The 27330-nt window shown below is 40.0% G+C and overlaps 2 protein-coding genes and 1 long non-coding RNA gene across 4 annotated transcripts in view; 1 reads left to right on the top strand and 2 right to left on the bottom strand.

Moving 5' to 3' along the window:
- Positions 1–17959, bottom strand: part of MIPEP (mitochondrial intermediate peptidase) — a 73372-nt gene extending 55413 nt beyond the window's left edge. The window contains exons 1-10 of the mRNA XM_062567195.1: positions 17789–17959; positions 13856–14029; positions 12982–13070; positions 9473–9559; positions 8319–8382; positions 6335–6517; positions 3434–3590; positions 2665–2713; positions 1961–2021; positions 1193–1245 (exon numbers count right to left, since the gene is read on the bottom strand). Of these exons, the coding sequence (XP_062423179.1) occupies positions 1193–1245; positions 1961–2021; positions 2665–2713; positions 3434–3590; positions 6335–6517; positions 8319–8382; positions 9473–9559; positions 12982–13070; positions 13856–14029; positions 17789–17959 (1088 nt within the window). The remainder of the gene's footprint in view (positions 1–1192; positions 1246–1960; positions 2022–2664; positions 2714–3433; positions 3591–6334; positions 6518–8318; positions 8383–9472; positions 9560–12981; positions 13071–13855; positions 14030–17788) is intronic.
- A 99-nt stretch (positions 17960–18058) lies between these two features.
- LOC134141208 (uncharacterized) lies at positions 18059–19173 on the top strand. Of its 2 annotated transcripts, none has more exons than XR_009958556.1 (2): positions 18059–18255; positions 18949–19173. It is a non-coding gene; the product is annotated as an uncharacterized LOC134141208 (long non-coding RNA). The 2 variants fall into 2 exon arrangements; XR_009958559.1 differs by having other exon boundaries at positions 18059–18287.
- Positions 19174–20133: 960 nt separating this feature from the next.
- Positions 20134–25682, bottom strand: LOC134144491 (complement C1q and tumor necrosis factor-related protein 9A-like). The gene is made up of 3 exons (XM_062583481.1): positions 25468–25682; positions 23318–23380; positions 20134–20939 (listed from the first exon to the last, which is right to left on the bottom strand). Exons 1-3 carry the CDS (start codon positions 25631–25633, stop codon positions 20134–20136), a joined length of 1035 nt encoding a protein of 344 aa, XP_062439465.1. The 5' UTR covers positions 25634–25682.
- Between the last annotated feature and the right edge of the window lie 1648 nt (positions 25683–27330).

The following is a 27330-nucleotide window of genomic DNA, read 5'->3' as shown; positions in this document are numbered from 1 at the left end:
GCCAGATGGACCTTGAATCTCCTCCAGTATAACCATTATTTTGCTTTCATGTTCATAGAAATAGTTTGCTACCTGTCCAATTTAAAGCAAAAGCAGCCATTCCCACGCCACATCACAGAGTAGTAATCTATGCATATACTGTAGAGTGCTGCATGTTCCTGGAATGACTTCTATGAGCAAAGCTAGCAGCTGAACGTCCCTTGAGCTCCATGGCATAGCAAGTGAATGGTGCTGCACATACGCAGATCAACTGCTACCCAGGCATGCAGTATCTTAAGAGAAATCCAACATTAGAGCTGCTGCTCACAAAATCATTGTCTCAGTGTCAGTGTACAAGAAAGCAGTGAAACAGCCAGGCCAACCACTAGCACTACTTCCATAATGCTATGTTCATACAGGCATACACTTCAGATCCAGAGTAAACTTCTTTAATCAGATACTTTCAGTCTAGGCTTGTTTAAAAAGCAAAAACCTACAATTATACAGTGAAGGCAAGATTTCCCTCCCTCTCTCCCCCCCCCCCAGCTTGTGAGAGAAACACAATTTTAAAGTATCTTTCACAATGCAAATCAAAAAGGTCACCACTGCTGATCTAGTAATAGGTAACATGTAGGGCTCATGACTTTCACAGTTGGAATCTCATTATGTACAAAACTCTTGAGCACTATTGAAGTCTGTGTTGTGAATCTAACCCCCAGCCTTTGCAGGATAGATGAGAATGTATTCTACTTAGTGAAACAGTAAAATTCTTCTCAAGATGTTTCTATTTCAGGTTTGTGGCAGGGAATGAAAGTTCAGTAAGAAGCAACATACAGTAATCTGAAGAGGAGCTGGATTGTGTTCAGTGACCAAAATTTATTTTTAAACATTGCTGCAGTTCTGCTAAGAGCTAAAAGCAAAATTAGAGGATTTTGTAGCTGTTCTGAAACTGTTTCATCCTCTCATATCTTCAAAGAGGGCCAATATTTCAGTGTAAAACAACAGAGGAGCCAAAAACTTTTACAAGTATTCCAATAGTGACTAAGAAATGTAACAGACAACTGCCCCTCCAGATATTCTTTATTTTTTTCTCATTGAAGTGCATCTTCAAAGGGGGAAAACCTGTTTACATTGAGGACTTTTATTATCCTTATTGTGAGAGATGAAATAAAGACACTCATTTACATTACAATCATAAACATAAGGAGCTTACCTCTCAGCTCGCAGGACACTGCTGTAGTAAGGGTGATCCCACGGCATCAATTTCTGAAAGAGAATTCCATTTTATAATTATAGTAACAGACAGCAAATGAACAGAAAGCAAATGTTTTGCTTCCTCCGCATACTTTTAGTTTCTACAAGCCACAGAACTTTGTAACATAGTGAGAAACATTCAGTGTTAAATACATCATCATTGGAAATAGCATGATACGCCACAATTTGAATCCTCTATTTTAATGTTTGTTTGAAGATAGCATTTCCTATTCAAATACATATGGGACTGCATATCAGATTTCAAGAAATACACAAAATAAAACAATAAACATAGTTACAAACAGAATTATATACAAATGTACAATTATGTATTTGTACAAATGTACAAATTATATACAATTATATACAAATGTATACAAGATGGCACAATGGCCTGCAAACTGGACATGCACCTACTATACAGTACAGCCCTTATTTTTCAATGAATCCATTAATTAAGTCAAAACAAACATTCACTTTCATTACTTTGAGTTTTGACTAGCACAGTATCACTTTGTATAAACCAACAGCTATCTCACACTCAGTGTTTGGTTTTAATACTAATAGAGGTAAAAAACCAAAAGCATTTGAAGCCAGAAGATGGAAAGTTTCTCTCTGTAATTATATGTTATATATTTAAACTGAGTTACTTTTCATGCAGAACATCATTAACTTATACTATGTATTAAAAAAAAGCCAGAAAATCATATATGAAAACTTAACTTACTGAATTTTGTGGGTTAAGCTTCATTTTCATCTTCGTCATCATTTCAAAATCTTTTTGTGTTCTGCAAAATATTTTTATGATGAAAGAAAGTATTCATTAAAGGTTTTTGAGCAATGGACTACAGTATGTGGGAATGCTATGTCATAAGAAAGTATCTATCATCAGAGATCGTTTGAACTCTGTGAAATTATGGGCCCATACGCTACAGTAAAAGCACCTTCCTTTCTGCTTCTCTCATTCAGATGCCTTCAAATCAAGGCCCACTGATATTGGTCATGCACTTGCAAAGCATCTGAAACCATAAACAGACATGAAACTCTTTGAGCTGCGTGAAATTAAGAGAAGCAAGCAGGACAAACAGGAAAATTTGTTCACAGATGTAAATTACATGGAAATACACATATGGGAGAAGCCCAGGAAAGGTGCGTCAGAATTTCAGGATTTAAACTTCGTTTTCCTGTTTGCTGTCACCTGCATTTCTTGGCTCCTCACTTGTTGCATTCAGTCTCAGGTATTCTCTTCTTATAGCCACAGTGTTTACTCTTGGCTGATAGCTCCTCTCAAAACTCAGATGAAGTCTTACTTTTACTTCTGCTTTCCATCAGAGCATATAATATGTAGCACTGACTTACATGAGTACATGAGTCTCTCAATTCTTGAAATAAAAGTGTGATTAGAAAAATGATTTAGTGGAAAAGACACACCTTTGAGACAACTGGTCCGAGAGCTTCTCCAGAAACTGTATTACTGTCTCTAGAAATAAAATTAAGGAAAAAAAAGAAAAAAGTGATTCCTTCCTTCCAAAGGATGTGGCTGGACTCTTTTCAGCGGTGCAAAGTGACAGGACAAGAGGCAACAGGTACAAATTGAAACACATGAAGTTCCATTTGAATATGAGGAAAATGTTCTTTACTGTGAGAGTGACAGAGCACTGGCACAGGCTGCCCAGAGAGGCTGTGGAGTCTCCTTCTCTGGAGATCTTCAAAACCTGCCTGAATGTGATCTTGTCTAAGGTGCTCTAGGTGGCCCTGCTTGAGCAGGGGAGCTGGACTAAATGATTTCCAGAGGTCCCTTCCAACCTCAACCATTCTGTGATTCTGTGAAAAGGTGTTAGGATACATCAGAACATCCCAAGCAGAACAAGATCTCTTAGAACAAGAGATTTTAACTACTATGTGCCATTGCTTTAGATAATATATGCAAGTACCATATTTATTTTGCTAGATGCTGAAATAAGAGCAACTTCATAATGTAAGGAGTAAACACTGATTCTGGATTAAAAAAAAAAAAAAAAAGGACTCCTACTCACCTAGAACTGCTGTTTACAGAAAACACAGAAACTTCATATAGCAAAACATAACTGCAGTAATATATTTCACCGGAAGAACCACATTCTGTAAATTTAGCAAAACAGACTCACACCTATACAGTGCATTTCATTTCTCAGCATATCCTATCACACACGCGTTCTACCTGGATTTTTAGCCATTGTTCCTTGAAGAGCCCTGTGGGCAAAGGTGTTATAGCCAACGAGCTGTGCCAGGCTGTTTCGACTAGCAAGTAGTTCTTCTAAACAGCTCAGCTGCTCTGCATTTGGGTAAAGAAAAATCTTGTAAGCAGCTTCTCGCACCTAATATGAAAAAATAAAAAGGTCACATTACTACAGCATAATTCACAAAGCAAGCAAATGAAACAATAAAAGATCTCACATTACAGCTGTATTTCACTGATATTGTTCAGAAAAGGCCTAAAACATTTTTAAAAATATGATAATTACGACTGCCTGCCAATTACCACTCTTTTCCATTACAAAGGGAAGGAGGAAATGCAGTGAGATTAGCTAACCATTCCAGACTGCCTAAAGAAGGTCCTATTCCCTCCTCCTGTCTGCAGTCCCTCTCTCTGCTATCTGCCACTCTCCTCATGCCAACATCTGTGCTTCTCAGACAACTCTAGAGTTGCTTTGACTCACTAAAACTTCTGAAGATAAAAGAAAATCAAATTGTTCTCTGCATGTCAGTTAAATTGGCTCATGAAGAATCTGATTAAAACTAGAGACAGTGGTAGGGGAGAGAAAGACAATGGACAGAAAAGCACTACTCCTTTTAAAGCAGCAAGCTTTAGTCTGCTTATCTATGAATGGAAATCAGTTTCTTTCTCCTATTTCTGATCCTTTTGGTGACTCTCAACAAGATCACCCCAAACCTCAGCAACCTTGGGAAAATTATTTTTTATATTTCACAAACTAATTGAAGACGATCTTTATTTCACACAATATTACACACTGAACAGGCTTAAGAAATCAGGCAACAACTTAAATTTCTCCTCTTTACAATAAGCTTCCCTCTCGGATCAAATATGCAATAGGAATGCAGGTCCGGAGTTTGTAATAAAAGTCATCGTCATTTCCTACCTGTTCTCCACAACTGGGTTTTGAGATAAAAAAACACAGTGAAACTGAGATATCCATCCCCTTCCCTGAACAAGATTCAGAAGTGTGTCTTCTCAGCAACAGCCAACAGCATACAGAGCTCTGTTAAGTAAACTATAGCCAATAGGTCCATGAGGTTCCTCTCCACCCAACTCTCCAGCCTGTCCAGATCTCTGTGAATGGCAGCACAGCCTTCTGACATATCAGCACTCCTCTCCATTTGGTACTATCAATAAACTTGCTGAGGATGCACTCTGTCCCCTCATCCAGGTCATTGATGAAGAAGTTGAACAACACAGGACTTAGTTCTGAGCCCTGGGAAACTCTACTAGCCACATGCCTCTAACTAGACTCTGCACCACTGATGACGACCCTCTGAGCTCTGCCTTTCAGTCAGTTCTCAATCCACGTCACTGTCCACTCGTCTAACCCACACTTCCTGAGCTTACCTTGGAGGATGTTATGGGAGACAGTGTTAAAAGCCTTGCTGAAGTCAAGGAAGACAACGTCCACTGCTCTCCCCTCATCCTCCCAGCCAGTCATTCCATCAGAGAAGGCTATCAGATTAGCTGAGCACGATTTCCCCTTGGTGAATCCATACTGACTACTCCTGATCACCTTCTTTTCCTCCATATGCTTGGAGATGATGTCCAGAATGAGCTTTCCACCTTTCCACGGATGGAGGTAAAGCTGACTAGCCTGTAATTTCCTGGGTCCTCTTTCTGAAGTCCTCTTTCTGGGTCCTCCCTTTTTGAAGAATGGTGGTGAGATTAGCTTTCTGCTCTCCATGGCTTTTCAAAGATGACAGAAAGCAGCCTAGCAATAACATCTGCCAGCTCCCTCAGTACTCATGGGTGCATCCCATCAGGGTCCACGGATTTGTGAATGTCAAATTTGTCAGGATGTCACCTGATCCTCCCCAACCAAGGGAAAGTCTTTCCTCTCCAGACTCTCTTTTGTCTCCAGGATCTGAGATTCCTGAGGGTTGCTCTTAGTAGTAAAGACTGAAGCAAAGAAGGCATTCAGGAACTGTGCCTTTTGTTCCATTTTCCACTTTCTGTGTACTATCTTCTTCAGTTTGAGTTTTGCCAGGAGCTCCTTGCTCATCCATGCAGATCTCCTGCCATCTTCCTCCATCCTCATCTATTGTTGGTCATTCTCCTCCTCAAACCATTTCACTAAGCACAGGGGCCTGAAAGATCTTATCAGTGAAGACTCAGGCAAAGAAAGCAACAGGTATCTCAGCCTCATCTGTGTCTGTTGTCACTATACTGCCCACCGCACTCAGCACCAAGCCCAAGTTTTCCTTTTTTCAATCTTTTACTACTAATGCAGCAGTAGAAACTCTTATTGTTGTCATTAATGTCCTTTGCAAGTTTCAACTGCAGTCAAATTCTGGCTTTCCTGACACCACCTCCGCAAGCACAGGCAATATTTCTAAATTCCTCCTTTTCCTTTGTATCCTGTCTATGCTTCCACCTCCTTCTGCCTTTTGGAGATGGAAGTCCATCACAAGCTCCCTGCTTAGCCAAGCCTGGCTCCTGATACATCTGCTTTTGTTCCTGAGTACCATGATGGACCATTCTTGTACTTGGAGGATGCTGTCTTTCTTTATAGACCTGCCAGCTTGAGTCTCTTTACCCTCTAGAGCTGCCTCCCATGGGATCCAACTTGCCAGTTTCCTGAATAAGCTCAAATTTGATTGCCTGAAGTTCAGGGTCTGTATTCGGCTACTCTCTTGATTCCCTTTGGGATCTTCAACTTTATTACTTCACAGTTGCTACAGCCAAAGCTGCCATTGATTATCATGTCCTTAATGGACCTCTATTGCTAGTCAAAACATCATAATCATAAATCATAAGCATTTGCCTCAATAACAATTAAAATAACTGATTTGTAACTTTACTATAGAGCATGCTATAGGAGAGTCAGGGAATACACACCAGATCATCAGGACAGTCGGCATGTAGACCAGCAACTTGTAAGTAATTGCCTTCAGCTGTAAAATTATACCAAATGTGCTCTGGCAAAACATGTTTGCCAATCTTGTTGGGAAGGTGAGTTCCTGTCAGAAATTCGTTACATAAATCCAATATTTTGATGTTGAGGTTGACTGCCTTTTTACGCTGTAAGAAAATAAAGTACAACACACACAATATCTTCAGATATAGTACAAGTAAGTCTCAAACTTTGCAAAATTGTAAAAGAAATTTTCCAGAAGCAGGGCAGTAAATAGTACATTTATGATTAGACCTGCAGCATCAACACAATCCCAATGGAGGGCTGAAGTCAACAGGAGAAAGATCAGATGCACATACAGATATACAATTTCAAACAGGTTTCCCTTTTGAAAGAAAATGCTTACATTTCTGGAGTAAGAAAAATGCACAAAAGGTTGTGCTAACTACTTGCTAAGCACTTATAAAACCATGACTAATCTGACTGCTCTGTAAAACATTGAGGAGAAAAAAGAACATCCTCAAGATGGATAAATCATATTAATATCGTAAATAAATTTAAGCAGATACAAAATTACAGTTCTGTTGTTACTGTTTTATTGTACTATTCTCTAAAACAGTAAAGCATTTATGATATTTCAACCTTTTCCTGAGAATTTGATAACTTAGGCTCTTATTTCCATCATGTCAGTATTTCAGATGTTTAACCTCACTGTAAGATACCTTATTTACTTCAGCAGACTTGCTCATGTCAGTTAAGTAAAGTATGTTCTCTATCATCTGTAGGGTGATAGTTAAAACAAAAGGTTGGAGTAACAGATACAACATAAGTGAAGAGAATTATAAAACCTGCAGATCTGTTCTCCCCTTCCACCCTTATTATTTAAGCACATCTTCAGTTTTATTATAAAAAGCAGAAATTCTTTATAACAGAGAAAATAAGTTTCAGCTTAGTGGTGAGAGTCTAGAGTCTGAAATGAGAAAGAAATGAAAAAGTGAAAAACAACAGAAGATGCATAATGGAATAGGCAGGGAAGGAAGAAGGAAACATGCAAAATATAAGGGGCAATGAATGGTGTTATTGAGAGGGGATGAAGTATCATAGAGTTAATAAATGTAGGAAAAAAATGGTAAATCAGATATAAAATGTGAAGTCCATGTTTCAAGCTATTTGTGCAAAGAAATTGTACAAAAAGCATTCTAGAAGCATTTTCCAGGTTGCAAACCACCATCAGAGCAATGCTCTTCAGAATGACTTTATCACCTAAATCTAGTATGGTAAAAGAGCTTTGTATTGATCTCATAGGAAGGAAGACTTAAATAAATAAGCTCTTTACCTTATACAGGCACACAAGCTATGAACAGACATCCCACACAGCACCCATACCACAAGCCATCAAGCTATTGGTTTTGACAAATCCATCATTAACTATCAAAAAAAGGAGTGAAGAACTCCAAAATAGGTATCAGACCTTGCCCAGACTTTCAAAGGCGGATAAAATTTATTACTTCTAGTTACAAAGGCACCAAAGGGATAGCCTGGACATTATACTTGATCCTTCCTAAAATACCCTGCTTGTCATCACAGTGCATGGGGTGCTGCATTACCCTCTCTATAAGAAAGCTGTTCAGACAGGTATACATATATTTAAAATATCTGATGCAGACGCTAGTCAAAAGAAGTAAGTTCCCAGGTTGGCTTATAACTCTCCTGAAGAGCAAAATGAGTTTTGTGGCCAAACTGCAAAATGAATAGCCAAATAATATCAAAGACAACAATAAATACTATATAAGTGATTTCAATAGACAAAATTAACTATCTATTGAGAAGTCAGAATTTTACTGAGGTCAATGGGAATCTCAGGGGATGAATTGGCACAGAATCACATGATTCATGTCCTGAATGTTTCATTATCTGGTCTTTCATAGTTAGGCAAATGTCTATTCACATATTGTAGCCAAAAATTACCTTTTCTTCATCCAAATGAATGCCACTGATCTCAAAATCAAACATAAAAAGTTCTGCCACTCGCCTAAAAATACAGTAAATCCCTGTTAAAACAGCCTCATTTCACAACAAACAATTTCTTAACAGTTTTTACCTTTAGTAGTTACTTAGGTTTGCCATCTTTCACAGTCTGTATTTTGGCACAAGCCAGAGAATACAATTACTTATTTCAACTGTTGTATCAGTGTATTTTTAGTGGACACAAACATCCTATGTTTTATTCTTTTAATAGTTTACTCACTGAAATAGGATTTTTTCTTTGTCATCCACATTGCAAATAACTTTCAAAATAATTCTACTACATTAACTTATCCCAACTACCATTTTAATTTGATACTTCATTTATTCTACTGATCAGAAAAAGAGCCCTTCAAATCTAACATCTTTGATGGTAGTTGAAGAAAGAAGTAGCTTACTTATAACACAGGCAAACATTAGGCATTAGGCTAGTCTTATCATGTCAGGAAAGATATTATTCAAATTTTTAACAGAATAAACAGCAACTAAAGTGTTTTACAGCAAACATAAAGAAAGCTTTAAATGAATACACTGATAATTTGATTTTGAAAGATGAAAATTCATCTTACAGTATCTCATCAATTGAATGAATAACTTAATTTTTATTTTTCTGAAATACTAACAAAGGTGTTATGTATTATGAAATTTTCTAGTGCATTCTAGACTAAATGAGGAGTTGCATCTGATATTCTCAGACTGAGTAAAGAAGCCCTTTCATTTTCATTTGCGTAAATTGAAATCAAATTATATAGCCTATTCCCTATTTTTCTTCTTAAATATTTACTTTGTTTGATATATACATCACAGTAATTTTAATCAAGTTAGAGTTATCACAGAAAATCTTACAGTCTCATTTTACATTTTTGCAGATCTCAGTAATGCAACTTAAACGTATCTCACACTCCACAGTCAGAGACACATCTTCCAAGACTGAAACTATGAACTTCCTAACTCTTGTACAGATAATTTTGTAGTAACAGGGACCTGGTATGTTTTACAGTTGTATTAACCAATTTAACAAAACAAAAAAAAACACAAACACAATAAGGAATTATTTGAATTATCTAAACATCTGAAGTTATAGCATTAATAAGTACCTGGTTTCTGGATCTAGGGAACCCATTACAACTTCATCAGTCAGCAGCTGTCTCAAACTCTGACACAGATCAACATCCGTATTTAATCTGGAAAGATACAGAGTAAAAGAATCATGCATTAGCAACAAACACTAATATTTCAGTATCATGGTATTACTAATTAAAGGCAGAGCATAGTATTTGCTGAAACTATATTCTAAACCAAGGACAGCATTTTTAAAAATTGGGCGGAGAAGAACCTCCTGAAGTTCAATAAAGGCAAGTGCAGGGTCATGCACCTAGGGAGAAATAACCGCATGCACCAGTACAGGCTGGAGGCTGACCTGCTGGAAAGCAGCTCTGCAAAGCTGCTGGGACCTTGGAGTCCTGCTGCACAACAAGTTGACCATGAGCCAGCAATGTGCCCTTGTGGCCAGGAAGGTCAATGGTCTCCTGGGGTGCATTAGGAAGATTGTTGCCAGCAGGTCGAGGGAGGTGATCCTGCCCCTCTACTAAGCCCTGCTGAGGCCTCATCGAGAGAACTGAGTCCAGTTCTGGGCTCCCCAGGACAAGAGAGACATGGAGCTACTGGAGAGAGTCCAGCACAAGGCTACAAAGATCATTAGGGGAATGCAGCATCTGCCCTATGAGGAACGGCCGTGAGAGCTGGGCCTGTTCAGCCTGGGGAAGAGAAGATGAGAGGGGATCTTATCAATGTCAACAAAATACCTTAAGGGAGGGTGTCAAGAGGATGGGGCCGGACTCTTTTCAGTGGTGCCAAGCGACAGGACAAGAGGCAATGGGCACAAACTGAAACACAGGAAGTTCTGCCTAAATACAAGGAAGAAATTCTTTACTGTGAGAGTGACAGAGCACTGGCACAGGTTGCCCAGAGAGGTTGTGGAGTCTCCTTCTCTAGAGATCTTCAAAACCCACCTGGACGTGATCCTGTGCAACGTGCTCTAGGTGACCCTGCTTGAGCAGGGGAGCTGGACTAGATGTTCTCCACAGGTCCCTTCCAACGTCAACCATTCTGTGATTCTGTGAAAAATGATTTCTAGCTCACAGCCATACTTAAAATCTACAAAGTTAATATTCAAAGGATGTGCAGACAAACTAGCACGGAAGCAGGTCTGGAGGTCACAGCAGCAAAATACTTTTGGATTGCATTTTGTGGAAATATGAGCAAGTCTAAGCATGGCAGCTTATTTTCTATATGCAATGAAAATCACAGCTAGACCACAGGGGTGGGAGAACTGTTTTCAAATCCTTATTGTGAAAGAACTCCCATTTCATTAAAGGAATGAGTAGAAGCAGAGTAAGAACTTACCATCTCCAGAACATTTCCAGCTATTCATAATTGCCCCTATGCCAGAGAATACTATTTCCACCACATCTGCTGGAACATTTCTTACAAGCACATACGTTGACTTGGATTATTTGGTCATATCCAGGGTAAGGAACCAAATACTTGCACATACACTCATGCAGGAGACAGCAGCCCCCAGCCTGGCAGCTCTAAGCACTAACTTCTTAAAGCAGCTGGGGTGCAGGAAGCTTCTACATCTGCCTTTGTGAAATGTACTCAGTACGTACTAATACACAGTTATAATACACAGAGACAGAATGAAAGCATCACATCATGCCTGTGCATCAAAAAAGGCCCCAAATGGAAGGGGCTAAATAAGAACATATGAAGAAAGCATACAAGGTCACACTAAATGTCCCTCTAATCCAGCACCCTGTCAAAAAGTGACCAAAAGCCGATACTCACTGAAGTGGCCAAACCCAGCTAAACATATATAATGCTGTCTCAAATATTTTTTAAGCCCCCATCAATTTATGACTCAGAGACATCATGAGCCAGATAAGGTTTTTATGTATTCAGTAATCTTTGACCAGTCACTCTCCAAAGATGTTCCTGATCTTCCCTTGAACTCACAACAGAAAAAGAAAAATTTAGCCTACACAACAGACCGAAGAAGTGTCACAGTTTCATGAGACTGTGTACGAAAAAGCACCTCTTCTTCTTTGCTCTCAATCTGCATTCCACTACTTCTTTTCTGGGAAGAGGCAAGGTACAACTGATTACCATTCCCCCCTGTCCAGTCTGCTTATGATTCTACAGAATTCTTATCATATTATCCCCAGTTATCTCTTCTCCAAAATGTCAAAAGCAAAATTGTACTATTAAACAAGAATAGTTCCTAAGGGACATCATTTGCTCATGAAGAGGAACATTCACTAACAGCTAGACCTGTACATGTGTAGTAACTTATAAATCTACGAAATTCAGATTAATTTCTGAATATTTTTCTTCTTTCTACAAATTTTAAATCTGAAGTAGCATTCAGATACTAAGGTCATACCACTAGAGATGGTATGCTTAACCTTTAAGTCTTGAAAAATACAATCCCAAGTGAAAGGCTTCCCAAACATATGGGTAAGACCAAAGCAACAAATACTGCTGAATTAGAATTCGTACAATTAGAATTCTTTCCTTTTTAGCCAGTCATTTTAGTCACAAAGTTTACCAAACAATCTGATGCACTGCTGCTCTCCACAGAGTACAGAATGCCCCACTGCCTTTGCAACTTACTTTGGGATATCAGCTGAACTAGTCACTCCCTCTTGTCTTTTGGAATCCTGAGGGAAGCAGCAGTCTGTGTCACCTTCACACTGCTGCTTGGCAAAGCTTTTACTTAGGAAGGCTATTCCTGAATGTCATGGAAAGGGTAGATACTGAAATTCTGAATGGACACTGTACCCATACAGTAAAGACCATTCATTTCCACCTTCTCAGAAGTCAAGAGGAAAAGAGAGGTAAATCAAATCCCTGTGATCAAGAGCATCAGAGGCAACTTTCAGGAACAGATTTTGAGATTTAAAAAAAGTTCCAATCTTCAACTTTAAGAATATCTTCAACTTTAAGAGTATCTTCTACAAAATCAAGTTTTAAAGAAGCGTACACACATGCCAGTGTAGCCCAGTCACATATTAAGAGTCCTAAATAAAAATTATTTAGAAATAGAAATAGAAACACTATCAGACAACACAACAGAAACACTATTTAGTAGGAAACTATCCTTTCCCTCTTTCATATATCCCTCTTATGAGCTGGAATTCAAGAGGTCAGCATATCAGAGAAAAAGTGCGGTGATTTACAAAGACCTCACTATTAAAACCAAATTAGCATTACATGTGCTTTGCAACAGCTAGTTGACTGTCATCAGTCTTAGAAAAATGTAAATCTGAGCTGTTGATGGGCTTCAGTAACATAGACATAGTGGATAACTTAAACTTTCTGCAGAATACAAATTGAAGCCAAAATAGAATAACCTTTTATGAGATTTCACAATGAAGCTAAATCCCTAAATACCTGTAACAACAAAAGTGACACTTTGTTTTCACATGTCAATACTTCCTATTGGTTTTTTTGGACTGCTATTGTCATATGTGCATAAAATAGTAATTTATAAAAGATGTTTATGCAAAGATGTTTATGTGTTATTGCGAAATAAAGAACGTACTTCTCTACCATGGTACCAATGCTTCTGCAAGCTTCTTCAGCAGCCTCTCTGAATGCAAAGTCAGGATGGGCAATTTTCACAAAATCAGCCTGACATGGTAAAAGGAAGAAAAGAACTGTGAGGCAAAAAGATAAATTAAAAATCTTGTTTTATAAGCAAATTGAGTTTAAAGTGGTTTCATTTACATTAATATCTCCTTCTATGGAGATATTCAAGGCCTGCCTGGATGCAACCCTGTCTAACATGCTCTAGGTGACCCTGCTGAGTGGGGAAGTTGGACTAGATGATCTCCAGAGGTTCCTTCCAACCTTACTATTTCTATGATTAACACTTTTTTCTACAGTTCTGTGCAATCTATATGCGTAACCCCTTTTTCTCAAAAACTAAGCCTACCTGGAAATTGTGCTGACAAGTATTAAACAACACGGTGAATAGTGGGACTGCTCTCTTCAAATGAAGAGTGATGCTTTTTAAAAGATATGCTTAGGACAAATAGTTTCTACAGAGCAGTAACTAAAAACTCTGGTAAAACTGAATGTCTTGCGATGCACAAAATGTCAGACCAAGTGTTCTAATTCAGTGAACCTAGGAAATGCAATTGCATTGTTTTCTGCATTAATAAAAGATAACACTTAGCTTCACCTGCTGCTTTTAGTGTCTAAGTTCTTTACGGATCATTCAGTAAAAGTCTCTGTAACTAACATTCATTCAGTTAAGAGGGCCTTCTTAATTTTCTGTCTTAATACAGAATTTCACAGAGCTGCTATACTATTTACTGCAGTGCAGAAAATCCTAAAACAGAACGACATGATGTAAACCATTAAAATAAGTCAATTTGAAAGAATGCTTCAAGTGAAAAAAAAAAGTAACTTACCAAGTCTGCTACTCTGCACAAGGCATCTGAAAGCTGATCAAAGATCATTACAATCTCGGGTCCAGGTGGTGTTGAACATGCCTTCTGGACTAGTTGTTCTGATTCTTGCAATGCTTTGCCCTGTGCTTCTTGAAATCCTTCTGGACAACTCAGTTCTGGAACACCAAACAGACCCTACAGTATAGAACACAATGAAAACATATCACTACCATCTTTTGTAATTTCTTACCCTTTGTTTCACTTTCTGAATACTAGACAAAAGTTCTGCTTTTTTTTCCAAAGTCTTACAAAACTCAGATGTTTCTATTAATCAGTATACAAATTATATCTAGAATAAATATTACCCAGAATTTTCCTTCAATAAATATTACATATTTTCAAGTTATTTGTGCTTTTAAATTTAAGCATCACAAATAGTTAGAAATCTTCATTAGGAAGTCTATTCTACATTTCATAGTCTGTGAATACAGCATTACTTCATCATTTGTTAAGAGAAGCTTCTGATCAAATAAATTCCTATAGTGTTATTTTCAAAAGTAATTTAGACATCACACTGTAAGGAATTGTTTTCACTACAAAATTTTAGCAGAATGACTCCAGCTAGCATATTGCAGCACTTCACTAAAATGTTCCCATGTACGAGTGTCTTTGAAGATAGAATCATCACAAAAATCAAATAACATCTGTCAAATACATTAGCATCACATATAAATATTTTGATTTCCCAACATCTCTCTCTAGAGCACAACCTCACTGAAATTCTTTTAGCTAAGTTTATTCTCAGCAAATAGTAAGTTTGGCAAAGAATTCTCACCAACTCTCCTGTTCCATTCCAAAACCTCCTATAAAACCTTTTTCTTCTTCAAAGCCTTTACTGTTGCTTGCAAAGCACAGGCACCAAACAAATCATATGAGGACTCTTTACATTCTGAAATGAGGGCAAAACATCCCTTTCTTCCTCAGAAGAAAGAAACTTAGGAAGGAGAGGGGCAGAGGACAGAATAGTGCACAAGCTGGTCAGCTGCTCCAGATACTCATCAACCAACTGCAGACAACAGGACAGTGGACTCAGGCTCATATAATGAGCCCCAAGTGTGGGAATCAGACCTCGAAGGAATGATCATCATCAGCAGACAATTTTATGGTATGAACAGTTTCCTTCTTGAAGCTTTTACCAAGCCTGTCTCTGTCCTACAGTGCAATGTAGACACTTCACTGAGAATGGCTTTGGCAGTGGAGACATGGACAGCAATTACATTCCGTGCTTGCATAATAGAATGAAAGAAAGTCCTACCGTAAATCAAAGTCACTAACACTATCTGCTAGAAAAGTTTCATGATAGAGCAGCAAGAAAGCTTTTTCAAGTACGATCAAACAGCTTCTCTGTAAGTGATGGACACCTTTTGCCCAACCTCTCAACTGCAACACGAACACCTCCTTAAAAGCTAACTAGGGCATCTAACAGCACCAGTAAGACGATCTAACAAAACATACATCCCCCCCTCACCCCCAAAATGTAATGTCAGCATCTAAAAATCACAACCCAGATTTGAAAACCTGGACATCAGTCACTTTAGAATGCATCTTCTGCAAGATCAAGATCTTTGTATTACAGATGTTAGATACTCGTTTGCACGTAAATTGCAAGTATTTATCCAGATAAATTTTAAAGCTTCAAACTTGTCTGCAAGCTTATCTGTAATATTATGTATTCTTGGGCAAAAGCATAACCTAAAAAAAGTTATTTGGGATGTCCTGGGTTGCTTTTTCCTGTTTTCTTTCTGTTGGTGTTGCAAGTACTGCCATTTTTTCTAATGCTCTTAGTACAAGCTGGCCACCCTAAGACCTAACCCTTGGCTTGCACTTCCCATGTTTACATTTGTTATTTGGGGACAGGAATTAGACTGAAATGTAGAGAACACTGAATAAAAGATTTTTTAAGTATATATTTAAGATATATATATATACATCTGTGTGCACACACACATTTATGTATATATCATATTGTCCTTCATTAATGCTTGCTATAAAAAACCGACAAGACCTTGTCCTTTTATTCTCCTTCATTCAGTTGAGGATCTCAGTTGTGAACGGTCTCAGAGAGTTTCTGGCTTTCTTGTTGCCCTACACCATCATTTGTCCTCCTCATTGAGCTCCTCCTTGGCACACAGTTCTCTGAACAGGTGACATCTTCTCTCAGAGGTAAATTAGCCACGGAGTTTTGTCATTAAAAAAAAAAAAGAAAAGAAAAATGGTCCAGTGTAGTTCTCTGTGTTCTTTAACTGGCTTTGGCCATTCTTTAACTGGCTGCACAGCTGCAGCATTCTTTGCTTTGTTTGGCATCAGCATTTATACCCTACCCGTTACATTGTCTTTGCAAGTCTGGAATACACATCTCTATTCTCAAAGAATTCTTCATCCTTCCCATTCATCCATCAAGTGAATAAAGAATCCATTCCCTAGACCAAGCAAACACATAGTACTTATCCAATTTTTTTCCTGGAGCAAGGCCTATGTCAGTATTCTCGCAAAGGTGCAAGAGCAAGAAGAAAATAATTTCCGGACAAATGGGTGGATTGTAAACAGGGGTCCGATTTGCAGTCACTGAATCCCTTAGCTCCAGAGTTCAAGTTCAACCAGTCTGGACAGCAGAGCAGCAACAGATGGCATCAGAGGATGCACACCTGGATTCTACAGACATTGTACGTATTCTGCTTATTTGTGTGCACCATGTCATTAAAACTGCACCAGCACATCTTATGCTGTTAAGAGACTTGCTTGTATTCACCAGCAGCAATTTTTATTGTACTGACAGGACTCAGAAAATGGTCATAAGACAAAATGAGTTTTGCTAGAAAAGTTTCAACTGTACCAACTTCACCATTTGTGTAGCATCTGTCACGTAACATCTAACAAAAACAGTGCTTGCCAGAAAGCAACAATTACTTTAAAAATATAGAGAAAAAACCGTTGGTTATTTGTCCGACATTTCTGAGGACTCTCATCAACAAATGTAACTTATCCTTAAACAGAAATAGATCAAGAAGCCTATCATCTACCTGAAAAATAAATGCTTCTTTGAAAAGAACTTAATGGTGAAAAAGATCAAATTTCTCTGCTCCTCCTTCCCTCAGTTCCCCAAACGATCCTCTCAAACACAAAATGCTAAGTTTGTATTTCAGATGCTTGATTTTAAACATAGTACGTGCAATTATATATTTTACATGACAAGTGGTCACACTTACTTGTCTCTCTCCTTTCCTCACCAGTTAAAAGACAAAATAAAGGAATAAAAAGCTCATTAGACAACACAAGAGGAATCTGGCTGATTATTAATAATTGTACAAGATTCCAAAATCAAAACTAAAATTGTCAGTGAAGATCATCTTTGCAGAAGTCATCACTCATGAACTATTGAACTCTGAGGAATTTTTAAGGATTCGACACAGGAATAACATTTTGAAAACAAAAAATTTATTGTTTTTTTAAGAAGAAACCATCTAGATAATTCCAAGCCTCTAAAAACACGCCACTGCCCGGGGAATGAGCATCGCACAGCAGCGACCAGGAGCAGTCTCCGACCTACCCAGGCACAAACGTTACTGAACGCGGCCTTCAGCCCCTGGCTCAGGAGGCTGCAGGAGGGCGAGCTGCCAGGGCGACTTAAAATATCACAAGAACGGGGTGGTTTGGGAGAAAAATCTCACACGCAAAAAGCAAAACCCGACCTCGCCGGCAGCCGGAACCCGCTGCGCCCCGCAGCAAGGCGGGAAAGGGAGGCGGGCGCCTCCCCCACCCCCAACACCTCAAGGGCGCGCGGCCCCTCCCGCCCCCGCCGCGCGCCCAACCACCTCCCCGCGCGCGTGGCCCCGCCCCCGCCGCGCGCCCAACCGCCCCCACGCGCGCGTGGCCCCGCCCCCGCCGCGCGCTCACCGTCTCCCTGCCCGCGGCGCTGCCGCGCTGCTGCTTGGCGTCGAAGGCGGCCCCCACGGGGCACCAGCTGGTGCTGACCGCCCGGCGGCCGCCGCTGCCGCCCGCCGCGCCGCGGCCCCGCAGCGCGCGGGCCAGCGCCGCCGGCAGCGCCCGCCTGCACCCGGCCAGCATGGCGGAGGCAGGGCGGGAGGGAGGCGCGGCGCGGCGCGGCCTGCGATCGCAGTTCCGGGGTGGGCCGTGACCTCCGCGTGTCCCGGCCCGCGGGGGCGGAGGGGCGGGCGGAGCCGCGCGGGGGCGGTGCGGCGCGACCTGACGGCTGCGACGGTCTCTTCGTGTTTCCTCGCCTTGTCGGCGGTGTTAGAGGCATCAGAAATCGGAGCTCATCGTGTCACATCGCGTTCGCGCAGAGTTTCATGAAGATGCCCTGCCTATGCCAGCACACTCCTCTGCTTTATTCGCTTCCGAGGGTAACAGAACGAGACTTCACGGCATTTTTTTCGTATGTTTGCATTTTAGGGGGAAAAGGGCAGTGGAAAACCTGAGAAAATTGACAAAAAATAAAGTTTAATGACGCAGGGAATAATAACTGGAGCAGTTCTCCAATATGGCTCTTCTGGTGTTGATGAAGGTTATACTTAAGTTTGGAGACTCTGTTTTGCATCTGTTAGTTCTGAAATACAGTGTATAAGTACTTCTGCTTTAGCAATGTTATGCTGTATTTTTGCACTTAGCATTAAATATCCGTGTCAGAGAATCGACATAACTTTTTCTTCTATTGTTTAATTTTGCTCCGTTTCAGACCTCTAGCTAAGCACAGAACAAAGAACCATATTTAAAAGCAATGTTTAAAAGCTCAGACCAGCTGCACCAAAACTGATCTGTGACCAAAAGTAAGCAGTCTGTGTGGAGGAGTCAAACTGTGCTAAACTCAAGTTTAAAATTTACTTTGAAATGCTGCAAACCAACCTAGTTTTATCACAGGTCTTACAACAGCATTTTTCTTAAATTCCAGCTACTAGAATTACAAAGGTGTATGAATTGAAAAGTTTGGAAATGTGAAATAGGTGCATTCTAAAAGGAAAAAAGGCAGCAGAAGAACTCAAATGTACATTTGAAACCAAGTGTGTGCTTAGAATCTGAATAATGATTTTTTTTAACAGCTGAGGCTGCCAGAAGAATGAAAATTGTCTTACACAAGGACATATGGAAGAGAAATCATGGGGACTGTAATGTATGAAATCTAAAGAAAGCCAAAGGAAAAGAAACTAAAGAAGTTCTAATAAGACTCACGTTTATAAATTCAAATATGGGTAATATGATGTAGTTAGAAGGTACTGTAATGTTTTGATGACCATATGAGAAAATTTGGTTCCACTTTCTTTTAAGACATTTGTCCTTCAGAACTGGAATGTGTACCACTGTATAATTATAGTAAGTTACCAAACCAGTATCAAGCCCAGTACTGTAGACACGAGTTGCCCTTACTTACACAGAAGTCATTTGCTAAAATCAGTTGTCCCGGAACTACAGGCAAAAAATGTGTCAGACAACTTTATCTCTTTTAAAAAGCAAGTCTAACAACGGTAGGTTAGAACAGTTTAATAAATAAGCATATAATTTGTGGCTGAAACATAAGTTTAATACAAATTCCTCGGAGTGTGATTATTTATCTTGTCTTGAGCTGTGCTTAACAGTTAATCATGCAAAATACAGCACAGAAAGTTGTTCTTAAGTAAAAAACACTTGCAGGCGTAGAGAGGCCTGGCCATCTTACAGATATATGTATGATCCTGCACCTTTCCACTGAGATGACTTCAGTTCCTTCCATAGCTACACTTTACTGTTCTGACTGAACAATACAGAAATGCTGAGTGGCCAGACCACTGCTGTGAAACTAAATGAGTGAAGGCTGAATTCTCCCTCAGTTTCTCTCCACTGGGGCATTAACAGATTCTCTTCATTCCCTAACTGCAGTTTTCTGCACTTTCAGGGAGATCTTTACCTGGTCCCATCCTGCCCAGCAGTCCTTGTTCTCCTTTTCAGCCTTTGGCATACCTCCCTGTATGTTTTCTGTTGTCTATTGAATTCAGTTGAAATTGGCCAGGATAAACTTTATTAGGGAGAAATGGGGGGCATATACATACAGCGTTCTTGAGTAAGTCTTGTTTCCTTAGGAAAAAAGAGCTAAAATGCAAGCTGGAACCACTGTTAGGAAGTTCAAGACTGGGGAAGAAATAAAGCAGCGTTGTGTATAGTACAGCACCTCCATTGCTTACAACATCCTGAAACTCGGGTCAATAGAAATCAAACAATTCACCCAAGTCAAAGACTAACAGAACTTGGATTTACGTTGCAGATAACGGCAGTGACTCCAGCATGTCGGAGTTACTAAATAGTAGGAATCCAGTGAAGGTTGTGTCGTCATCCGCGTCAGCAAACAGCCCATTAAAAGCTTCTCCTGGGTGAGCCTGCAGCCACACCTCATCTCCGCTCTGGAGTTCCAGGATGGTAGCTCCAGAGGCCTGGTCCTCAGAGCCTTGGTATCTGTCCACAGTGTGCAGCAGCTTGATCCCATTTTTCACTAGAGCTACTCTGACATTCCTTGAGTAGACGGTGATGTGATAGGTGAAGTAGTAAACACCAGAATACTTGCAGGTGAATTTGCCAGTAGTTGGGTTATAGTCATTTAGACCGTTATACAGCACCTTGTCGAACTGGATGGGGCGATTAGAAGGGGGAAATTTGGTGGCGACTGTAAGGCCTACACTGAAAGCACTTCTTGGCAGGACTGGGGTGGCACCAACGTTTCCTTTATCTCCTCTGTCCCCTTTCAAACCCCTTTCCCCCTGAACTCCTGGATTACCCTGCGGCCCCAAATCACCAGTATTACCTTTAGGACCTGGGTTACCAACTGGGCCAACAGGCCCTGGCAAACCAGTTCTTCCAGGATGGCCGATTTCACCCTTTGTCCCTTTTGGACCTATGGGCCCAATGTCTCCTTTTAATCCCTTTTGCCCCTGCAGTCCGAGTTCTCCCTTCTGACCTTTGTAACCCACTGACCCTGTAATTCCTTTTGGTCCAAGTTTCCCAGGTCGTCCTCTTTCTCCTTTTTCTCCTTTGTTCCCCTTCTCTTCAACAGTCCCATTGGTTCCTAAATGAAAAGGAATGACATTTTCTTGTGATCTTCCAGTGGATTAGTGAAGCAAAACATGAATTTCAGCACAAAGACATATATGTATAGGTGTATGTCTTCACTGTGCATACTGCACTTGCTGTACATACAGTATCTCGTGCATGGAAGTGTAGGATAAACAAAATGAACCTGCTATTGCCTTAAAAAGCAGCTGTGTAAGCTAAGAACAGCGAGAATGAGCTGAAAGGAAGATATAGGTGATTACTCACTTTGTCTACAGGCGGATGATAGCACTGAAAGCTCAGATCATCTCAAGCACCAGCATCGTGTGTCCAGACACTGTTTTCAGCCTTGGGTAAACAAAGTAAATGGTTCACAAGCTAATGCGTGGAATGGGTGCTCCGCAAGGTGGCCCTCAGTACTTGCTTGCCTTGTGTTTCCATAGTTTCTACACAATGAGGCTTTGCTGAGTTACCTAGATGGCTACTGAAGTGCAACTAAAGGGTCTTTGTCCGTGTTACTTCCTCTCTCATACTCCATTTATCCTTCAGTCACACTTGCACTGAAGCTCAGAACCCTTGAAAATCCACTGATTACTGCAGAGATTTCCAGGTGAAAGTTTCGTGGTGTGATGGACAAGTTATCAGTTGATAGATTTGAATGTCAGAAGATACTATAATGTTCACATGTTCTATTATTCAGCAAAAGAATATGATGATATCTGCATAAAGCTCCCAGCTTTAGATGGTAGAAATAACACTGTATTTACGTTACTCCTGGCCTCTTTGAAGTTATTAAGAGTATTTGACAGCAGCAAGAAACTGAAAACACGACAAGTGAGGTTCCTTACTGAGGCCTTGAGAGAAGCAGCACAGAGCTAATGGGGTAAGGTCAAAGGAAGAGAAGGTAGCCTTGGTAACTTTAAACATTTCTCCTCATGTCTCACATTCTTGAGCACTGAAGTCTTTTCTAATGCGTTGGAGAAAAGTCTGAGGGATATGGAGTCGCCTGTAATCACTCCTATGCGGCTGAGGGTAACCCCATGCAGACTGTGTACTTTCTGTCTCTGGCACAAACGCAGAACGTTTGCAATGAAATATTCCAAGGAAAATAAAGAAGGGTCCCTCATGCAGCCAGAAGTGTGACTGCAGCATGCGGTAGCTCAAGCAGTAAAGCCATGGCAGAAGCAAGCACGGGCTCTGCACAGGTTAGCAACTTAAGTGCATACTCAACCTTTTCAGTGAGCTCCCACAGCCTCTGCTGAAGCCAATGTACCATGTTTTATTTTTCAGGATCATCTTAAGTATTTTGCAGGACCTGGACACTGTATTTTGGAGTTTTCTATGCTTTTGCATATATAAATTGCCCGTGCACAATTAGTCTGAGAATTCTACATCTGAGTTACTGACTTTCTGCAGAATGATGCAATACTATTTGCACAGTGGCTAACTCCAGCTTGACTCCCTGCATTTACGATAAGTCACTGCACATGCACATCCATCCAACGCAGCAGGCTTGCTGTATGTACGTAGTTTGGCTGAAGCAGGGAAGTACCTACTTTCCAGCATTCTTGGTAGCTTGGGCTGCTGGGATTTTGGAGAAATTTATGACTGCCATGACAAGACAGGAAAAGGCTACAGAAATATGAGAAATGGTGAGCCCCAGGATGTATAGGATATCTGGCAACCCTTCTCTTAGAAGATCTGGGAAGCCCTTTTAAACCAGGGTCTTGGGACTGGTGTCTCATGAGCTTATATTTTAAGATACTACTGCTGTTGCTGGCTGAGTCCCAGTGTGTCTGCATGTGCCATGATTGCACCAAAGCTTGGAAAAAGTACAGGAATAGAATCTTTTATGTGTCTCTTTTAAGTGTTTTATGTATATTTACTCTAGAAATAGATGCCTTCCCTTGTCAGATTTTGGCTCCGTTACTTACCCTATTCATCTCATGTATGAAGAGGTTTTCTCTATTTTCAGCTGTATGACTCATGCCTTCACTAATTCCTTTTTTAAAGTACCTTTCCCTGAAAATACATACATAGTTGCAGGGGTATCTTTCCTGAAGTGGCTGTAGTTCTGGTATTCTTCCTCAAGAACATGGTTCTTCCTCAACAGCCGATGATGGGATCAGAGATAGGAAAGGTGTGTATCAGTGTTCAGAGGCAGCAAGATAACTGGAGGTGATAAATTTCCCTCTGTATTATCAGTGATTATGTGCAGCCTCTACTGCATCTGGATGAAGATTTTTAAAGAGCTATACTTGTGTTGTGTACATGGATATATGGTAGCTGTATGATACTTCAGCTTATGCTAATGTTTAGCACTTTGAGTGTTCACAAACCCAGGGGAAGCAGTTGATAGAAAGCTAATAAATTTTGAAATTCTTTTTCTCTGACCTCGTTCTCCTTTCTCTCCATTTGCACCATCTTTCCCTGGAGATCCAGGAAGCCCTGCTTCTCCTAGTACAAAAGAGAAAAACAGTTCTTCATTAAACAATTGAATTACCACAAAACCGGAATTTGAATTTTGTTGTGATCTCTAAGCATGGGTAAACAGTGATGTAAACAGAAGTTTTATTGCTGAACCGTACCGTTCTTTATATTGTATATTCACAAATACCTTTAAAGAACGGTACGGTCACCCCAGTTTGTTCAAATACAGAAAAGTCAACACAGCCATCACAATAACTTAATTTAGGAAAAAAAAGGTGGAGGCTTTATCAGAAACCTGTGATCAGGTATCATGTGATGTTGCTCAGATTTTGATGAGAACTGGAGTAAAGTGTGGGACTTTGTAAGAGAAATGAAAGAAAGAAAGAAAGTTCTCAATTTTCCATTTTCAGACTCTCCTGTACTCCTGCTAAACTTCTGCATATAAAAACAGAAGGCAATTTACTGTACCTGCTTAATAAGAAGCTAATGGATTGTTTTTGATGTTGTTTCTAGATTTTAGAAGGTTTTGTTTTCAGACAGGCTGGGACACTGAAAGCAGAGGAAGGAGAAGAGCAATTGCTTGACAGGGGTTGTATAGATCATGTTAAAAACAAAAGAGTTTAACTCTTTAGCAATTGGTGAGATAGACTTGTTTTTCAGTCACCCAGGGCAGGCAGTATGCAGTGAGCAACTCTTCATTGCCCAAATTAGAAGTGCTGGTTATTTTTCAGATGATCTAGTTTACTGTGTGGCCACACAAACAGTTGTGTTGTATAAAAGAGAAGAGTGAAGGGATGGCAAAAGGATCTGGTAGAGAATCCTGCTTATGCCTGCATTACCACCAAGGAAGTGCACATCAGACTACACCTTCAGCACTGATACTGCATCATGCACTTTCTGTGGGGGCATGTACTTTTCTGGTGAAGGTGATTAGCTTTTGATCTCGTGATTGCATCAGCAGCCCAATCTGTAAAAGGCAGAGATTTCCATTAGCTTCAAAGGTGAAGCAGAATACTTAAGAGTGTTTAAAGTTAATTTATTTTAGACCACTGACCTCAGTTTGGTTCATGAACTAGATTGTGTGCATTACAGAAAAGAGCTGTGATTCACGATCGTTAAGATCAGCTCTCTATAGAAGGAATGATCTGGACTGGGGTGTGGTGCTGGATTAACTAGGCCCGTAATAGCAGTTGTTTGTGATGGATCTGTACATTAAACCATAATGAAACCTGTGTGATGGCACACGAAGCCTGTTGGAGAAAAGTTCACCGCACAGAATTTTTGAACAAATTTGGAGCAGCAGATTTGCACTTGTTCTGTGCTTTGCATTCTGAGGTTGTAACGCTTCTGATGAAGTCTCAGTGTCCACAAATTTGTCATCTTGTGGAACCTTGACCTTGATAGTCCAGCACCAGTGAACACACTAGCCTTATCCCAAGGCTTGAAGTACCATGGGAGTGATGAGTTTTAGGAAGCTGAGAAGGTTACCTCTGTCTCAGTAAAAATACTCAAATCTCTTTTATAGCCTCGTACAGCAAGCATGAATCCCACAGTTTTTTTTCAGTAGTCTCCATTCCAGAAGTTTACTGTAATGGCTCTTGAGTTACAGCAAGTAAATACACCCAGAATCAAATCCTACAGATGTAAAATTTAGGTGAAAAAGAGAAATCTTGTTGCTACACCCTTCCTATTATACTAAACAAGAAATCAGTGGTGTTCTTTTCTTTTTTTCTTTTTTTTTGTGGGCTTGAAGTTTGTTGCAGAAGTTCTTTACAGAAACATAGTTGCTGTCTTGTAAATGTAACAGCAGTTTTGCAGGCTTTAAAATTTTCAGACAGGTCTGAAAAATGTTCCCAAAATAGAAGATAAAGTTTTTCTTGGTTTAAGTTGTTCTTGCCCCCTGCATTTGACCTCTCAATAGTGTTTGCTATCTTGCTCTCTTTCTTAGGACTTCCCTTACATTTCCTTCTTCAAACAGGGAAATAGAAGAGTGTGTGAAATGTGTTCTGAAGGCTAGGCAGAATAATCCTGTTAACAAGCTGTGACTACAGACAGCTTTGACAACTAATGGCACTCAATTTCATACATCAAATCACTTAAGCTGAACGTAGTACCTGTATCTCCCTTGTCGCCTTTTAAGCCGTCACGTCCATCACGTCCAGGTATGCCATTGTGTCCAGGATTGCCAGGAATGCCAGGATACCCTCGGGTACAGATATCCTGTTTTTGTGTTTCTTCTGTGCTGACTATAATAGCCAGCAGTATAATCCAACTTTTCATTCTTTAGATAGATTATATGATTTTGGCTGAAAGATTTAAGAAAGGAAAAGTAGATCTGCCTCATTGTCTCTCTTCCTATATTTAGCCTGTGAGCTTGTGAGTGCAGGAAGGGGATGTGGAGTGAGGGGAGGAAATGGATTATCACCACAACTTTTTTTTTTTTTTTTTTTTTTTTTTTTTTTTAAGTCTGTAGGATTAGATACAATCTTGGAGACTGATGAGTGCTATTTCAAATAATATTTTAATAGGAATATCAGTCACAGTTTCATGATACTGTTGAGACTTCAACTGAACTTTAAAATATTTCTGAATTCCCTATGATTGGGAGCATCATATTTTCTTATGCGTGACTCATGGAAGTACGTAACTCTGCAAAGAAATAGAAATTTGGACACAGGTAAGCAGCTAAAAGTCACAAAAGCTTTGGGGAGGATTAGAATGACCCTTGTCTCCTCAGGATCTAGTCAGCAAAGCTTGGTGCATCCAGTAGAGTTTTACTCTCTTCTATCTAAACCAGAAGTGGATTGATGAAGTCCACATTTCATAGATTTTGTTGAACCCAACCCAAATGAGAGCAGAATAAAATCACAATGTAGACAAAGTGATCATAAGTTTTGTTTTCAGCAATTAAAGCAAGTAATTTATAGCTGCAACAGCTCTCTGCAAATGAACTTTTAAGGATCTGCATTACGCTGACCAATACCCTGAACCCTCAATGTCTGGCAAGTCTATACACATGTGTGCTAGCAGCAACATTACTGCTGTCCTAAGCCCAAGCAGTTAAAATTTCGCATCTTTGGGGTGGCTATGGCTGGACCAGTGATGCAATGCTCATGCACGAGGATTCTGTATATGGTCTTGTCTCTCTGAGCTGCAGTTTAGCTTACATAGTGTTTAGCCATAGTGTTCAGGAATCTCTTTGTAGACTCTGCTAGCCAGACTGGCACCAAAAGAGGAGCTACCTGATGGCCAGTGCTGCATTTCAGAGCCATGCACAGGCCTGTTTACCTGTTTCAGCTCCCTCTTTCCTCCTTCAAAGACTTTACTTCCAAATGGTACCTAGGCATTTGGGGTCTGTAAAGAAGTCCTTCTCTACCATCTCCAGGCTTTATCAAGTTAATATTGGCAATTAATCACTCAGTATCCATCTAACAGCTTTTTAAGAGTAAAATAGTATCAGATAATTGAGCCAGTCTAACAGCTCATAATCATGAAGAAGGTGAGGTCTTGATGCTAACTGTGCCATCCACATTTCTCCCAGCACCTGCTCGTGGCTGCACAGCACTGCTCCTACATCACTCAGGAGCTGGCTCTGGTGCCTGCAAGAGGTGAGCTAAGGCAAGTCAACTCACTAACTCAGCACAAAACAATCATAGTCATTTCCTTTTTTGTGGGCCAAGTTAGTCTTCTTCTGGATTAATAAGTTGCATGTCCTCACAGAGGGTCAGAACAGAAGCAGAGTGAGATAAGGGCAAAGATGTGCAAGATCAAAGAAGAGAGCCTTTTGGCAAAAACAAGTCTCTAGCCTGGCCCTCCCCATCTATCTGCATAAAGCCATCTTAAATTTATTCTTTCATTAGAAAGTCTCTCTTATTAGTGGTTTTTAATAGAGGTCCACTGAGCTACATTTATAATTTTTTCTGGACACTTCTAGTTTAAGTAAATATAAGAGCTATTAAATGGAGGAGATTAGATTC

The sequence above is a fragment of the Rhea pennata genome, chromosome 1, assembly GCF_028389875.1.
Source record: "Rhea pennata isolate bPtePen1 chromosome 1, bPtePen1.pri, whole genome shotgun sequence".
Taxonomy (NCBI): domain Eukaryota; kingdom Metazoa; phylum Chordata; class Aves; order Rheiformes; family Rheidae; genus Rhea; species Rhea pennata.
The sequence above is the reverse complement of the archived record's forward strand: the minus strand, read 5'-3'. Positions and strand labels throughout refer to the sequence as shown.